The following is an 18794-nucleotide window of genomic DNA, read 5'->3' on the forward strand; positions in this document are numbered from 1 at the left end:
GCACGGTTTTTTAGTACCCCACAGGGAAAGTTGAGAGGTGGTGTTTACTAGCCTGTGGCAATTTTTACTGTAACACCCCTTGCAAAAATTCTGCCTTTTTATTGGTTAGAGCGCGTCACATGATATGTTTTTGTTTTACTAGAAACCCGGCGGTCATGTGATAGTCAGTTGCCATGCCCCCCCCCCCCCAAAAGGGGCATGCGGTACCCAGATGCTTTTTACCCACCCCGAAATGTGCGTTGAACGTTACGTGTACAATGATGATAAACAGTCTGTCAGGGCGTTATAAAACAAATATTGACTGCTTTTACTTATGCGCGCCTCGGGAAAATAAAACGCTCCGTGGATCACCTCGGGAGTCGTAGTTTTAACCATAGCGCTCGAAGCAGTCAAACAAATTCATATACAAGCCAATGTACATGTACGCTTCAAGGATTACCATATGGAACAAATCAACCCACAAATTTGTTCACTGATAATGTCAGACCATTTTTACAATCATCCATTGTGGCGCTGAAGGATATATTTATAATCACAGCCGATTTTGTTTTGTTTATGCAAGTCGCCAGACACACAAGGCCTGAAGATCACTTCAAGGTGTGGGCTACAATTATTTTTTCATTAAAGGTCGTTTCCACCTACTCATGGGGCTGAAACAGGGTTACCCCTTCTACAGTCCATACAGATGTAGGCTCGAGTACGTATCATCAGTCAGAAGCCTCCCCAATTTTACGTAGCAAGTATCACGACCGGGATTCGAACCCACACCCTGCTGATCAAACACCAGAGCTTGAATCCGGTGCTCTTAACCGCTCGGGCATGACTATAATGATATCATGTGAAGAATGAATCAGGGACTGTGAGTGTGAGGGCAATCCAATTTCATTCTGTGCTCTCCTTAAAGATGCTATGTCAGATTTTTGACCCGATTTTTACCCGAAAATTTTGATTTAAAATTCAATAAGTATTTTGATGGGGGTCGAGAAAGTTACAAGCTTTCATTTGAGCCATTGCTCGAAAAAGTCTGCCAATTATTAGTAGCAGTGAAATAAAGTGCTCAAAATTAGTTTTTGTTGGGATCCCGACAATATATCACGTCACCAATTCTTATGTGTTTTTTTAAAAACGTTCAAAATTTTGGTCATGGTTCCTGACCATTTAAAAGTTAAACTTTTTTTCGTTAGAGCGGTTGATACTCTTTGAAATACCATTCACTCAAAAAAATCTATTTTTTAATGTTTGGGGGGGGGCCAAAAATCTGATATTGCATCTTTAATGTTGTCTTATTAGTCATCAGCATATTGTTTTGAACAATGCTTTTTGTGCTACCTTGTATGTTACTTGCAGGTCCATTGTGTTTGGGCTCCCCTTTAAGTGTTTAATCGATTTCAGGTTTGACCTTCTGAGTTTGACAAGCTGTTGTTGTTAAATTATTTTTTATTTTTAACACGTCTAACTAGTGTTGTGTATTTTTTATTGAATATGTAAACCTAATTGAATTAAATTGAATTGTGATATACACAGGACACAGTCAACCCTCCTACTGTCTGACCATTCAACATCATCCGATGTGGTTTTGAGTAGTACACGTATATACAGCAACTTATTCCAGCCTGTAATATCAGTCAATATGGCTATATGGTAACCTTCAAGGATTACATGTACACGTACCATATTATTACCATATTGAACAGCAAATTTGTTCACTGATAATGTCAGACCATTTTACTCTCATCCACTGTGGTTTTGAAGGAGACATAAATTATCCCAGCCTGTAATGATAATAACATGTACACAGTCAACCCTCCTACTGACTGACCATTCAATATCATCAACAGCTGTTTTGAATGATAGATAAGACGTGCTAGTCTGCAATGTGGTATCATGTGTGGTATGCACCTATACAGTTCAAAGTCAACCCTCCTACTATCTGACCATTCAATATAATCCGGTGTGATTTTGAACAATAGACACAGCAACTTATGCTAGCCTGCAATATCATTTAATATGGTAATAATATGTTTACCTTCAAGGATTACCATATTGAACAACAAATTTTGTTCACTGAAAATGTCAGACCATTTTACTACCATCCACTGTGGTTTTGAAGGAGATATACAACATGTAACCCTCCCACCGACTGTTCAGTGTCCTCCACAAAAGTCGCTAAGCAAAATAACATAATGCTCACTAGATTAAAGGTACCAGTTAATCCAAATGGGCCCAATTTCATATGGCTGCTAAACAGAGACTACTGCTTGACAAAATTATTGGCTTAGCAAGAATTGAGTCACAACTCTGTAAACATAATACAATTGTGGCTGGTAACCTATTTATGTTAAGCAAAAAAACAAAATACTTTTCTGTGCTTAGCAATTAATTGTACTAACAGGCTTTATGCAATTAGGCCCTGTACATGAGCAGTTAGCCTGCTCATTTCTGCTTAGCAGAAAGTTGGTAAGCAAAATTTTTCGCTTAAGCAGCTCTAAGAAATTGAGCCCCAAAAAATGAAAACACCCAGAACCCTGAATACAAATGCAGAGAGTGGGCGAAATAGTATATAAAAAATATTTAGAAAATAAAAACAAATTCCTGAAGCACCTTTAATATTAGATCTCTAGTTTTGACGACACCTCCTTCATTCTTTCTGCATGCTCAAGTTCAGCTCGGAAGTAGTCTATCGTCTTCTTCAGTCCCTCATCCAGTGGCACCTACAAACAGATCATGAAGAATGAGATTTGTTTTTACCCTAATACACAGGTGTGTATTAAAGGCAGTGGACACTATTGGTAATTACTTAAAATAATTATTATCATAAAACCCGACTTGGTAACGAGTAATGGGGAGGGGTTGATAGTATAAAACATTATGAGAAACGGCTCCCTCTGAAGTGACATAGGAGAAAGAAGTAATTTTCCACGAGTTTGATTTTGAGACCTCAGATTTAGAATTAGAGGTCCCGAAATCAAGCATCTGAAAGCACAGAAACTTTGTGTGACAGGGGTGTTTTTTCTTTCATAGTTATCTTGCAACTTTGACGACCAATTGAGCTAAAATTTTCACAGGTTTGTTAATTAATTTATGCACTTGTTGAGATACACCAAGTGAGAAGACTGGTCCTTGACAATTACCAGTAGTGTCCAATGTCTTTAAAGAGTTTTGGTACTTTTTGTATTTCTCCACTGTGTACTGTATTCTGGATTTCATCTTAGCTTTTAACATGCCTACGTGTATGTTTCAATTTTGGTTATTGTACATGTGTATGTTATTGCTTGTGTTTAGCACCATGATCAGTGTGATGGATTTGTGCGCTTTATAAGTTTCCATCACTATTATTATAATTATTTATTGATCTATGACCCGACAACTACAATAAGTCTTTTTGAGATACGGCGGACATTACAATCTTATCACGCCCGCTACACCTCAAAAGATGTAGTTTTGTTTTGCACAAAAAGGACTTAAATTCCTACGTTACGTAACCTTGTCTACGTGTTTTTCCTATTTGTAACGCTTGAGTCACCACGGTATATAAGCATGCCCTCTGGCCAACCCCCTTCACTTCAGGCTCATGCACAACTGATGCTGTTTCAAATTCGCTGTTCACACACTTGTTGCCCCTATACTATAATAACTTAAATTTTCGAGATTATGTCGACCGATGAGACCAGACACATTGATACTGCTGGAGTATTCCAAAAATTTAAACATCACTTTGATGAGCGTTTCGATGCTATTTCCATCCCAAAACCGGAATCGACCTCCATTAAAGGAACACGTTGCCTTGGATCGGACGAGTTGGTCTATAAAAAGCGTTTGTAACCGTTTTTTATTAAATGCATATGGTTGGAAAGATGTTTTAAAAGTAGAATACAATGATCCGCACAAGTTTGCCTCGAAATTGCGTGGTTTTCCAAATACTGTGCGAACTAACACGGTCGGCCATTTATGGGAGTCAAAAATTTGACTCCCATAAATGGTCGACCGTGTTAGTCGACGAGGTAAAAGGAAATCCGTGCAATTTCGAGGCATGTTTGTGTGGATCATTGTATTCTACTTTTACAACATCTTTCTAATCATATGCATTTTATAAAAAACGGTTACAAACGCTTTTCAAAGACCAACTCGACCAATCCAAGGCAACGTGTTCCTTTAAAGAACTCACAAACAAGCTAGAGGCTAAGGAGCTGGAGAAGCCAAGCAATATTGAACAGTTTGATTCTGCGGGAAGATAGAAAGAGCCTTGGAGAAGGCTAAGCTGGCCGTGATCAACAAGGCCGAGGACCAAGACGCCGCAATTGAAGCGCTTCTGGAGGCCGAGGAGCTAGTCACCGAGCGGAAGAAAAAGATCAGGATCGTCGACGGAAGCAAGGCCGGTTGGATGACTGTGTCCAAGCTACAGAAAAAAGGATCAGCTTATCTTTCAGCAGATCAACAGAAAAGCATCAAGATAGCCGAAGAGAAGGCCCTAAAGGAGCTGGAGAACAGAAAACGAAAGAGACGCAATCCAAATGTTTACACTGAGACTACTCCTGCTGACCGGCTTCTTTTTCGAGGTACACGTATCTTTGGCATTATACTTTGTTATTTCAGCTTGCATCCCCGTGCATGCAAGCCTACACCCCATGCTGTCTGAATAAATAAATAATTAATCAATTCAATATATCAGAATATTTATCCTACCTTGTGTCATTAATTTAGTGTCTTTTGCGTATTAAACCGAACTGTTTTTCATGCTACTTCGCTGCGCTCATACGCATGAAAATCTTATGATGTTTGATTGGAACTTACCACTGGCTCCCATCCTAGTACTCTTTTAGCTTTGCTAATATCTGGTTTCCTCCGCTGTGGGTCGTCTTCCGCAGCTGCTACATTTTTAATACCACTGTCACCACCTGAGAAAAAGTAAAACAAATAAAAAAATAGTGTCCAATGCCCTTATAAGTCCAGTAAATAAAAATAAAAAGAGCCAGCAGTTGAAGAGGGCGCTATACAAGATAATGCACTTGTCATACATGTTATGAAACACAAAGTTTCAAACTGAGCCTTACAGCCGGAATACAAAATTGCCTTATAGAAATTTATGAGATATGGTTTGAAAGCACCAGCGCACTTACCAATTTTACTTTTAATAATTTCTGCAAATTCCATGATGGTGTGTTCCTCTGGATTTCCCTGCATTCAAAGAAGAGCAACAAAGTGAATCAAAAAATATATATCAAACTCGCAAGAATAACCAACAAGATAGTAAAAAGACTAATTGATTCATCTAAGAACCAACCTACAGGACAATGATAAACAAACGTACAGGGCCCAATTTCATAGAGCTGCTAAGCACAAAAATTTGCTTAGCATGAAATTTCTTCTTTGATAAAATCAGGATAACCAACAAAATTTATATTCGTGCATATTGCTTGTTACTCGTATTCAGCTGTTGTTTGCTTATTCTGAGTGTCACATGGACATTTGGTTGGTAATTGTTTTTATCATAGGAAGAAATTTCACGCTTAGCAAATTTGTGTGCTTAGCAGCTCTATGAAATTGGGCCCAGGTGATTCTGAGGGCCTTGTCACACGAGGCAACTTTAGCAGACAACTTGGAGGCAACCGATTGGTTGAAGTGCATGCTACAGGACCGTAGCACTTGAGTAATTTTGTAGACAATGTCTTACGATCCCCAAGAAAAACATGTGAATATTCAAATGTGAATGCTTTTATCTTCTCTGAGATTAATATAATAAATAATAAGTAAGACTTATCAAGCTCATTTTTCAGAGATACAATGCTACAAAATTGTCAATTTAAGGGGGGAGAAAAAACAGACGCATTTTTAATTCACACTTAAATAGTCTGGAGTGAGTCAGTGCTGCGAATGTTAATTTGGTGGAGAATTCCAGCATCAGGGACCAGCAACTGAGAAGGATTGGTCCCCTGCCCTTTTGTAAGTGCGGGGATCGTAAGATTATGGCTGGATCGGAGGCCACTCTGGAATTTTGCCTGGAATCAGTTGCCTGTAAATTGCCTCAAGTGACATGGCCAGGACATTCATGACCATAAGACATAAGAAACTTTATTAATAATAATACAGAAATCTGTAAAGCGCCTTTATGTGCATAAAGAGAAAAATAATAATAAAATATACGATTATTAAAGATAATTTTTTAAAAATTTTTTTGGGTTTATTTATTTCCAGGCAAACAGTACATACAAAGAATAGGCAACAAAAATATGACCACACAGAAAACAAGCCTGCGGATAACCAAAAAGCGAAAATAATCACTATCTAAAGGGTATCCAGACAATAAAAATAACAAAGGCTCAAAAGATACAATATTACAAATAAGCAGATTACAAATAAGCAGATTAAAACAAATTACTCTCCAAATAGAAGAAATTACATTAATCGCACAAGTTTAAAAAGCACCACAACAAATATCAAAAATTGCACAAGAAACAATGCACAGGGATTTAAAAAATAAAATCCATATGTCCACCACACACCCAGTCTGGCCATGTAGATAATATAAGTTATCACACAAGCGCGAGTGGAATATGGAAAAATATAGCGCTGAAGGCTGAGTTGGATATGGGACGCAGACGCGCTATATTTTCCGTATTTCCACGAGCGCTCGTGTGATAACGTATTTATCTTCAAGCAAACTTGGCGCTTGACATAGAACACGCAACACGCATGGTAGTGATATTAGCCGTGCAATATAGGTTTTTATCACCACTCCATTCTGCGAATCTGATTGGAGGATTAGCGCGTACTTGAAGATAAAACAAAATATAATTATTACTACATGTATAATTATTAAAAATATGCAAAGTTCATGAACCACCAAGGCGTTCAACCAACACAAGGGCTAGTTTAAGTAGATTAATGATGACGATGACAAATCAGTTTACATAATGAATTTTTTTTAGAAAAGGAATACCTACCAAATTCACGGGGGTAGATTCGTCAGAGTTCATTAATGCGATGAGACCACTCACAAGATCACTGCAATAAGAAAGTAAAAAAATAATGAGGTTGGGTTTATGTATTTATTTACTAATTATTTATTTATTTGCAACGGCAAAAACAGCGCCAAGTATGGTTGTATTAAAATTGTCTAAAAAATATCAAGGCGCTAACAACACAGAAACGAATTACTAAAAATCAAATTAATGGCATTAGATAAAAGGTAAGAGTCACTACAACTTCATTATAGTTAACATGAACAATGCAATATACTACAGACCAACAAAGCGTATACAAAAATGGAAGAAGCACAGTTCTTGAATGGGACATTATTTTCAGGACAATATTCCGTGGAGAGGGCTAATTACTTAGCAAACAAGACATCAGACTAACATGGCTTAAATGAGAGCAATAGTATACACATATTGACTGGCAATGAGGTAAAACTAGTGTACGTCTATTCTCTCGAGGGACTTTGAGTGACCAGAAGTGGGAAATAGGTCCCTCTTCTGGTCACTCACAGGCCCGAGGGGGAATACACGTGCACTAGCTAATACCGAATTATGCCAGTCAATATGTGTTTTATAACACATCTCGGTCTTAAATGTGAAATAAGAAAAGAAATTTGGAAAAGAAAGGAAGTTTTTTAGTTGCCGTTCATGGTTCACGTCAAGAGAGGGCGCTGTAATAAGATACTGTTTTAAAAAGAACAAGCAAGAGCTGTGTTATAATAATTGTTATAACACTACATATTAGAACTGCAAATTAAACAGGCACTATTTTTAGTCTAGTTGCCTTGCAAAAAAGCACAACCTGCAATCAAATCTGCAAAAAAACATGAGGAGAAAACCTCTCTTCTGAACGAAACGTGAAGTGAGTTCTTCAACATGCATTACACACCAGGCACTGATGGTTAAAAGGGCACTTAGGCAATTTCTTCTTGGTAAAGGGCACCTTTCTATTGGAACATTTCAAGGGGAGTGAAGGCAATGACCGGGGCAATGGAGGCGACTGCTTCTGTGAAGTACCAGGCTCACACGACTTTCAGCTACACGTATGTCCCTATCTCAAGGCTGAAGCAAATAAGTGCCAAACAGGGCACTGCTACCACCACCCTGAGTTTCCAGCCAGCAAGCTTGTCCTCTGGGAGCCCAAGCAAGGTAGAGTTGTCGAGGTCACCTGACTTATGTTGATTAACTCAGAATGGACACTGGGTTTGTGACACCTGGAGAAATATCTACATGACAGAGAGATCTGGGGAAACGTCAGCCGTAACATTAATAACCACGGACACCACTCAAAATGACGGAGAATTGGAGTTAGACTCCGACACGACCAAAAATTGTGCCTGGTGTGAATCTTTTTGATTTAAAAAAAATCATACCTGACGTATTGGAATGAGCGTGATTGTTTCCCGGAGCCGTACACCGTGATGGGTTCATTCTGTAAAGACTGTAGAATGAAGTTACTGACCACCCGGCCGTCGTTCATGTGCATGCGTGGCCCGAAGGTATTGAAGATTCTGGCGACGCGTACTTCCACTTTGTCCTGAAGAGTTTTTATAAAAAACAAACCGCTGTTACAATCACTGCCTTAAAAATCTTCCGAATGAAACCCTTAAGCTAAAGCTGGACTCTTCTTTTTCCAAAACTGTTTTCACTTCCAGATAAATCTCTGTGTTTCTAGCCAGTTTGCTTACAAAGTTCCAAGCTTATGAAAATTAAATAAAAGTCCGTCTTTGATTTTAGAGTTTAGGAAAGGAAAGGGTACTGCCGAGGGGTGGGGACGCATGTATTCATCACATGTGAGAGCTAGGGCTAGCGTTTCAGAAAAAAAATAACTAGACTGCAGGGGCTAATCTCATAAACTCTGTAAAGAGACGCTTTTTGAGGAGACAAGTTTTTTTCTCCTAAACTCCACAACAAGTGCACTCTAGGCATTATCAAGTTCAACACATGGCGAGAAACAAAACAATAACTATAACACTGACCTGTTTGGCGTAGGCGTAACACATGGTCTCTGCTACTCTTTTCCCCTCATCATAGCATGCTCTAGGGCCAATTGGGTTCACGTGGCCCCAGTACTCTTCATTCTGTGGGTGCTCTTCCGGATCTGTAAAGGGTAAAATGGGTACCTGCTGGGTAAACTCATGGCAAGTAAGGTTACATTCGTGGGTGCGCTTTAGGATCAGTAAAGGGTAAAATGGGTTCCTGTTGGGTCAACTCAGGGCAAGTAAGGTTACATTACTAATAATAGTAATATGGAATTATAATGTGTACTTCTCCAGAAAACCCATCAAGGCACCTGGGGTGGAGTTCACAAAGGTAGTCCTAACTTAAGACTAGTCCTAAGCTAAGAGGTAGGACCATTCCTAAGTTAGGACCAGTAACTCATCCTAACTTAGGACTGGTCCTATCTCTTAGCATTGCCTAGGACTAGGACTAAGTTAGGGCTACCTTTGTGAAATCCACCCCTGGAAACATTATTTAGCTTCAATTCAATTAAATTCAATTCGATTCAATCCAGCACGGTCTCTGTAACGAATTGTCCTTGACCTACATGTAGGTTCTTCCAGCAAGTGGGATCCAGCAGACTGTAGAGCCCGACTGCTTTGCTTAATGGAGATTAGTTCACAAAAGACACTGTAGGGCTTGTCCATGCCCACTGGGATTTGATAAGGATAATATGGGTACCTATTGGGTATCTCAGGGCATGTAAGGTGAGATCCAAGGGTGCCCTCTGGGATTTATAAAGGGTGAAATGGGTACCTTCAGCATGTTCAGGGTAAAAAAGGGTATCTACATTCTGAATTCAGGGCAGGCACTTACCTCCATAGACCTCCGAGGTAGAAGCCTGTAGAATCCTGGCTCTCGTTCTCTTGGCGAGACCCAACATGTTCAGCATTCCCAGCGAGCTTGTCTTAATCGTCTTGATGGGGTTGTACATGTAATGGGGAGGAGAGGCTGGGCATGCCAGATGGTAGATCTGATCCACTGAGATGAAAACGGACAACAACATTTTCAAGATTTGATTTTTAGATGGCTACAATGTCCAAGTTCTGTTTTTGTTTTCCCTTTACCTGCTCTATGCAAACTGTTCTGCTTAACCGCTTCTTGAAGTCGGAGCTTGGGCCAAATTTTATAGAGCTGCTAGACAGATGAAATTACTACCAACTTTGCAAAACAAAGCAGGAAACCAGTCAATGGCAGTTTATGTGATACAGCATTTTGGCTGGTTACCTTAATCTGGTGATCAAAATTACCTTGCATTTAAATGCTGGGCCAACTTTCATAAACAAAATCCGTAAGCACAATACGATTATGACTACAGGAATAATGTTACTAGCCAAACTACTACATCACATGTACCTCCTGTGACAGGTATCCTGCTGATTTTTGCACAGCAGAAAGCTGTTAAGCAATATTTTTAAGCCCTGGTCATGATCATGGGTTCGAATCCTGCCCGAGGTGCCTGAAGTCAGTTTGTTTGGAGGATTAGGAATTTGTTTAGCCCAGTTCATACTTCCTGTGAGTGTGAAGCGAATTTTGAAGTCACAGGGCTGCTTTTGCAGCAAATGTTTTGCAGGAGTTGAACACAGCTCAACTTCTGCGAATTGTTCGTTGCAAATTTGTGACTTCAAAATTCGCTTTGCATTTGCATACACAGGAAGTATGAACCGGACTCAAGATTATTTTTCGTACCTTCTATAAGGAGAGGTTCAACGACGTCATGGTTGATGAGCTCAAAGTTTGGATGTCCCACCCAATGCTCGATGTTACGCTTGCGCCCGGTGAAGAAATTATCCACCACGGTGACCTCGTGACCTTGCATCATCAAGCTGTCCGTTAGGTGGGAACCTACAAACCCGGCTCCCCCAGTTATCTGAAATAGAATGTATTGACAATGTCTACTTATGATCACATCTCATCTTTACAAGAATGCATCATGGGCCATGATTCATTGCCTGTAAGCAGAAAAACCTGCAAGGCACAGAAAACTTGTTCTTAGCAAAAATACATACATGTAGGTTACCAGTAACAATACCATACATTTACCTTTGCTGTGACTGGTACACTACTCATTTCTTGCTTAGCAAAGGAATTTTCAAAGCAGAGCTTTCTCCTTAAGAGCTTTACGAAATTGGGCCCAGTTCAGTAAAACACTGGACTTAAGTTCAGGACCCAATTTCATCAAGAATGTAAGCACACAAACCTGCTTAGCACAGGAAAATCTTCCTTAGAAAAAACAAGTAACCAGCCAACATTCCACAAAGTTTTCATTGCTGCGACTGGTGCCCCACTAATTTTTTGCTTAGCAAAGAATTTTGTTAAGCAGTATACGATGCCCTAAAACACTTAGCCTTGCTCAAGGCAGTCGAATTATTCACTCCGAAAAAAGACCGCCGCTGTATAAAAACCCACCCGTATTCACTGTGCGTAAAACCCACCCGTATTCACTGTGCGTAACATCGCACAACACGATGCCCCCGTACACTATCCGCATGCGGAGGCCGTCAGGCCGACAGCCTTGTAGGATCTGTGTTGAAGCCACTGACCTCATTACTATAATAAGCGAAGAGTTCCCACGGTCAGCTCATTACCATAATGCCCGCGAAAGACGAGACATGTTTACCTCACACACCACCACCACGGACGCATGATAGGGTCCAAAGGTCGTGATAAGGGAAGTGCGTGATTGGACGTCAAAATGAATAATTCATTTGCCTTACATCCTGTGTTGTCTGATAGGTCTGACGAACGATATACATATTCATGAGCTGCATACTAGCATATCCTCGAGCCCCCCCAATTTCGTCCACTATTGGAATTTTTTCAATACAACACATTAAAACGGGAAGATACAGATCCGACAAGGCTGTCGGCCTGACGGCCTCCGCATGCGGTTAGTGGTGTACGAGTGCGATGACTTGTGTGAACAGTATTCGTGCGATGTGACAGTGTGTATACGGGTTGGTCATTCGGTGTGATCGCACACACCATGCACACCGGTATACGGCGGGTGGGTTTACAGCTGCGTCTTTTCGGAGCGAATAATGCGACTGCCTTGAGCAAGGCTATAAAACACTCAGCCATACATTGTTGTTAACAAGGTTATGAATCAAGTGACTTCGGCTATGGCTCTTTCAACCAGCCATAGCCCTCACCCAAGCCATTAATTGAGACATGAACTTTGATACATGACAAAAACCATACATCAAAGGGAATCGATCATCTTGTTTAAAAGCAATTAAGGGCTATATTTATCATTTTTGTTGTAATAGATCTGTTATCTATCAAGGAGAGTTAAATTCAGGTCACTACGACTCAAAGGTCACATCAACTGATTCAATAAAGGTAGGGGTTATCGTTTAGCTTTTGTCACCAGTAGTGCCGATTGACAATGTTTATAAACAAAATTATCACGAAAGATACCATAAAAGTCACCTGTGAAGGTTTCAGTTGAATACTTGTCAAGAAAACAGTAAAAAACTGTCCCGGTTTTCTCTATGGCCTATGCAGAATCTTTGGATAATTGAGGGTAGCATTCAAATTGACAAGATGGAAATTTCAAAAAGCTTTTATAAAACTTACCAGAATCCTTTTCCTGCCACTTTCAGGTAGGTATCGAACTTCTGGGTATTTTTTAACAGCTCTGGAAAAGAGTGAGAGAGAAAAATGGAGGCAATTTTTAAAGGACATTGAGCGTGGTAGAGATTACAAATAATATTGGAAGGATTGTCCTACTGCCAAAGGTTACTAGCAAAACTACCATGACTTGTGAACAATTTGAAACTGGTGTCCTGCTCATTTCTGCTTAGCAGATAAATGTTAATAAGCAATATTTTCTTCTTTAAGCAGCTCTATGCAACTGGGCCTTGTACTCATTGGTAAGTCAAGGTGTCAAATGCATGCATACATGTACCTGCTGCAACAACAATATATAGCTACTTGCTGCTCCAAAACTAGTCTTTTGTCAAGGCTTTTGTGTCTTGGACAGCTTCATAGAGCAACTATCCCAACATGCTCGTTTTTTTTTTTTTTATGTTCTTCTATTATGTAAATTTGTGGCAAAAGTCAAACCAATCAGAAGTGACAAACTGACAGGGGGTCAGCATACATTAACAAACTATACTTTTGTGTTTATATATTTATTGTACATACTGTCTGCTTTTAATTGTTTAAAGCCATTATACACTTTCGGCACAGAAAAAAAAAGTTCACAGATTTACAAATAACTTACAGGGTTTACAGAAGGTAATGGTGAAAGACTTCTCTTGAAATATTAGTCCATGAAATGCTTTACTTTTCGCGAAAACATTAAAACAATTATAAATTCTCGTTGTCGAGAATTACAGATTTATTTTAAACACATGTCATGACACGGCGAGAATTGTGCGGAAAACAAGGGTGGGTTTTCCCCGTTATTTTCTCCAGACTCCGATGACCGATTGAGCCTAAATTTTCACAGGTTTGTTATTTTTTATATCAGTTATAAGTGTGGGCCTTTGGACAATACTGTTTACCAAAAGTGTCCACTGGCTTTAATGGACAAATAAAGAATAAGAATAAGTAAACACACTGCCTGGGAAAACAACAATCATTCACCTTTGATTCTTTCAGAAAAATCTTGAGAAAGTTTGTTTTTTGATTGGTTAATCTTTTCAGCATCTTCTACACAAGTTATGAATAATGCATGTTTTGTGTTGTACTCGAGTATACAGTGAAATAATAATGACACAGACTGCAACATTGGCACTGATCATGAACTTACTGTTTTTCCAATTCCTTAATTCTGTCTTGTAAAGGTTGGACCACCTGTACAAAAAATTAAGGAGACAAATCAAAATTGTAATTTTAGATACCAATTGAGTGCAAAAATAAGGACTTCTTTAGAAGCAACGTGCAGCGACTCACAGAATCTATAATCAATTTGTAAATAAAAGAAATACATCAAATGTAAAAACAAACCCCAAAATAACAGGTGCATTACCCCAGTCCCTGACAAACATGAACATCCCAACGCACCAAATATCCCATAGTCAAAGTTGTAAAATGCCAATCAATATATTTTATTTCATTTTTTTATTTATTTTTTATTAGGACCTCATGTGTTTATTTTTCTTATATATAATTTTGTGGGTGGGCATGGTGGGGTTGAACAAAAAAATGCATTTCCGGTTAAAAATTGAGAAATCACATCCCTGTAAAATGGTGGTTTATTTGTGCAAGACATGTAGGCCTACATCATAGAGTTATAATATAAGAACTAGAGGGCGCACGAGTGATACTTTGTGCACAAATGCCACGGGATCGCAAGATGACAAGCGCGTCATTATGCACGCGCGTTGAATATGAAATACACGCCTAAAGTTTTTTTTATTGAACGCTCACGCGATGCTGTTTGTTCAACTTATAAAATGGCCGCACAAACACACGCTGTGAGATAGCTGTTTTGTCAACTTAGAAAATGGCCGCCTGCTCGCATACCGGGGCGCGTATACAGGCCAGTGCGCGCTCTAGTTCTTATATATAACTCTATGGCCTACATGTACATGTCTGATCCCACAAAAAGGTAGAAACCAGTCGGCTAGTGCAGTTGTCTAGTGCAGTTCCCAGTTGGATTTTGAGGGGTTAAGAGTTGCCAAGGTTAACTTCTTTTAAAAAGAGTGCATGGCACAAATTGCAAACACTGTGCTATTCCACATCTGTAGGAACTTAACCTAATGGCAGGAGTGTACAGTGTGTGTCTAGGTACATTCTTTCTAGCTGTCCAAACAAGAACCACCTACATACACACCAGTGTGACTATATGTAATTTACATAGTACTCAACAAACCATTGAATATTATGACCATTCTGTTTGCATTACACACACCCAGTAAACACTGTCCAAATCTCTTCCACCAACACAAACTGAATAATGCCAGGAAACACGCAAGATTCTATCCTCCCTAGCTACGGCTGGCTTACATTGACTTTTTCAGACATCCTACTCACATTATGTATTGCATGCAAACCTTACAATAATAGATACAGGACAGGTGTACACGTGTGCAAAATGGTGGTACATTGTGAGTACACGTATGAGATACTTACATTATAAATGCAAGGTAATGATTACCATATATGATTTCCCTTTGTACAAACGGGAATTGAAGTCATGCTGGTACCAGCTTTTTCAACATTTTGCAGTATAATCTAATACAGATGTGATTTTTCTATATTAAAGGCACTGGACACGTTTGGTTTTTGTAACAAACCAGTGCTCTCACTTGGTGTATGCCTGGAACATATGCATACAATAACAATGTAAAACTTCGGAATGTCGGCTGCGCATGTCTGTTACTGCTGACAACGCATTTTGTCTATCTCCCCTAACACGCTGGTATTGTCAAAAGGTTACGGGATATAGAAAAAATGCGTTGTCAGCAGTAACAGACATGTGCAACTGACATTCCGAAGTGGCTTGTTGGTCATCAAAGTTGTAAGAGAAATAAATGGGAAAAAAACACTTGTTATACGAATTTGTGTGCTTTTTGCAGATGCCTGAATTTGAAAAGGCTTCAAGATTGCAGTCTTTTTCAGATTCAAATATTTTAGTGAGAAATTAGTGAGACTTTGCGCTTTACAAAAACTATGTTTAATTATTTATTTATATTTATTGTTATTCATACCTTTGCAAGTTGTTCTTGTATGCCATCTCCGACATCTTTCTCCCCTCTAAACACAAAAGAAATTCGGTTTAGAAGAATTTCACTATGGCATCAAAACTAGTTTGTATTCCTAGACTTCCTTGTCGGCAGACTAAGTTTATGCTTGTTTTTAAATCGCGAGGCTCCAGGTTGAAAACCAGGAGCTTCATGGAAGAAAAAAGGTGTATTTTTTTTTTGCCGATATAAAAAACAAGAGTAAGAGCTTTGAAAATATGAAGGCTGTAGCAACTGCAAAAACTGAAAAAAAAAACCAAAAAACTTTTGTACTTCCTTTTAACTATCACTGGGTTGTAGCAATTTATACAAGAAAAACTAATAAAAACAAAAATCAGTCAAATAAATACAAAAAAAAATCACCACTTTAAATACAAAACTGCTCCAAAATAGCTTACTTATTTTAAAGTATCACTAGGGTGTAAGAACTGCTCAAGAAAAACCCAGACAACAAAATAAATTTTACAAGTCAGTTTTATGTAATAAGTTGATATATTTTGCACTTCTCTGAATCTGATACTGAGTTATACATAGTCGACAAAGCAAGAAAATGGAACCATCACACAACCTTTTTTGTGAAGAAGACAATTACGAAATTTCAGTTATATACATGATATAATATATAAATTTAGTTTAAAAATTTTAGTTCTCAGAAATGCTAAAACTTACCTAGTATCTTCATCATCCTCCCCACGTGTACCACACAGGAAAGCTGTAACCAAACAGAGTTGACAAACAAATTAATTCTTCAGGCTTTGCGGATCCATTTCTTAAGACATATCAGAGGGCCAACCAAGCTTCCCCTGGATACTAAACAAGTTCAGGCCTGAGTGACTGCCTCCATGCCCCCTGGTCATTGTCTCGGTGCTTGTAAAATGCTTCAAGTAGAAATTGTCAGTTTTCTCATACTTGTAGGTTGCCCTACTGCCCTTAACAAATGATAAAATGCCTCCGGTGCCCTTGCCCTTTCAAAATCGAAGCGTACATATTCAGGCATGTGAGTAACTATCCATGAAAAAAAGAGGAAAAGAGAAAACTGGACAAGAAAAAAAGAGGAAAGATACATTTCCTATACTTTTGTACACAGAAAGTGAAGAAAAAAAGAGGAAAGTCCAAACCCAAAAAGAGGAAATCAGCTGAAAAGAGGAAGTCTCACATGCCTGCATATTTGTACAGTTCTGATAGTTCAAACCTTTGTTGTCCATGTTCGTGCCTGAAGCAGCCGATTCGTACATAATCCTTTCACGATATCTTTCGGAGACGCACTGGTTTTTGTACAGATAGCAATGGTTTTTAACTGCTCTACTTTCGGATGCAAAGCTGCATGATGTACCATGCAATGCGCACTGGTGGTACAGCAAAAGAATGAAATAAATATACTGGTACCACTTCCGCTCCAGAGATAAACAAGCCATCTTATGATTATAAATGCTAAGTATGAAACTGAAATGGTCATGTATCGAGATCATAAAAACCAATCAACTGGAAAACAGTTTATGAAATATTTTATCCACTCTGGGAAAGGTCAAAGATAAAATTCTGAACACTTTGCCGTTAATTGGTGACCCATTGCTGATTAACAATATATATCTTATTTGATAACTAAAAATATTCGTCTGATTTTAAAATCATGATAAATTTAGTTGTTTTAAAAGCAGTTTGATTACTTGACCCTTGCCCTCTGATACCCCATTGCTAGTTTTGATGACCTTTCGTCACAAAGTTAACCGAAGGGCAACTCAGAACCTGAACTTTTGGATTCTCAGTTGAGTTGAGTGTGATGTTTGACCTATATATATATCAATCTAGTTTCTGGAATGATGCCAGTACTTAGGGTATACATTTGTAAATTTTGTCTTCACAGTCAGTTGGTCACCGACTAATTAGGTAACTTATAAATGTAAGGAATTATTTTTGTATCTATATTATTAATATTATTTTAGGCCTGCCCTGGGTGGTGTCAAAGTTGCGACTATATCTTATCTGGTTTTTATCATTCTATTCCGTCTATAGTCACGACTTACCGCTTTTCACGATGCCACCATGACTACTGAACAAATTATAAGTTTGTCAACGAACAAGGTGTCAAAGTGGGTCCAGAATATTAAAGCGGGACTAGTCAGGTAGTGCATTTTACTTGTCGCTCAGGCCAGGTCAAAAATCAATTGTTTGCCTTATTATTTTTCAATTGGTTGTTACTGATTTTAAAATCTTTTCACTTCTTTCTTAAGAAGATTTTAATAGGGGCTATTTCTAACTGATTCATTATTCACAGTTAAATTGGGCAGTTAATCAGTGCTGAGTAATTATATTTATAAAAACAAAGCTATAATTTTATATAGCCTATATAGGCCCCTAAAACTGATTCAAATTAATACAATCCACTTTCTTTCTCATGTTCTAGACTGGCTAAAGATTGAATAGATCTGTCCTTACTCTATGATACAACACAACGTCTAGGGCCTTAGGCTTACAAAATAAACAAATTTACTTCAAATCACCGATAAATACTGACCAAGAAGTAATGCAACCACTACTCCAAAGAAGACGACCAGACGTACCCGTTTGAGGAACATTGCAACACTGCTCCCGCTGATATTCATTCGTGCCAAACCTTCAAAAATATGCGGTCGAATGGGAAAAAGCAACGTCGCCGTAGCGAAAAAATGGGCCCTATTTACTCTTCAGATTAAACGGGCCATGAGGGACTATTTAGTTTTAAAATGTTCAGTCGAAAGACAAACAAAACCCGCGGTCAAAAAACATGCAAATGAATTATGTGTGTCTTCATGTTTACTTACTCACCCTGCGATTCGGTGCAGTAGTTTTGGGGTCACGATTAGCATTCATTCTCCCCGCGGGTGTGTGTGTGGACGTCGTGTGTGTAACTCACTCCACTTTTGTCTTGGAGATAAGTCGACCTTCATACACAATCAGGTGTGAATGAGTCAAGTCGCCCGTGGATAAACCATCTCGGCACTTGTATTGCTGCACAACCTCGTTTTCATTTTATTGTCTTGTGATCGATCTCGCCCTATGCAAATTAGGCCTGTGGTTAGGACATTCTACGTTTACGTATAAACTCGGTACCCTAAAAGACGCATCACGTAATACGGTAACTGGT

General features: G+C 38.8%; 1 protein-coding gene across 3 annotated transcripts; it reads right to left on the reverse strand.

The window, feature by feature from the left end:
* Positions 1–1241: 1241 nt before the first annotated feature.
* LOC139944938 (UDP-glucuronic acid decarboxylase 1-like) lies at positions 1242–18532 on the reverse strand. Of its 3 annotated transcripts, none has more exons than XM_071942129.1 (13): positions 18472–18532; positions 16340–16382; positions 15638–15683; positions 13735–13778; positions 12555–12615; positions 10665–10845; positions 9792–9956; positions 8954–9075; positions 8348–8511; positions 6942–7002; positions 5118–5175; positions 4792–4895; positions 1242–2711 (listed from the first exon to the last, which is right to left on the reverse strand). In XM_071942129.1, the coding sequence occupies exons 1-13, from the start codon at positions 18518–18520 to the stop codon at positions 2610–2612; spliced, it is 1200 nt and encodes a 399-aa protein (XP_071798230.1). In that variant the 5' UTR covers positions 18521–18532; the 3' UTR covers positions 1242–2609. The 3 variants fall into 3 exon arrangements, with proteins under 3 accessions (XP_071798230.1, XP_071798229.1, XP_071798228.1); XM_071942128.1 differs by lacking the exon at positions 18472–18532 and adding an exon at positions 18186–18465; XM_071942127.1 differs by lacking the exon at positions 18472–18532 and adding an exon at positions 16863–17147.
* Between the last annotated feature and the right edge of the window lie 262 nt (positions 18533–18794).

This window comes from Asterias amurensis, chromosome 12 (genome assembly GCF_032118995.1).
Source record: "Asterias amurensis chromosome 12, ASM3211899v1".
NCBI lineage: Eukaryota > Metazoa > Echinodermata > Asteroidea > Forcipulatida > Asteriidae > Asterias > Asterias amurensis.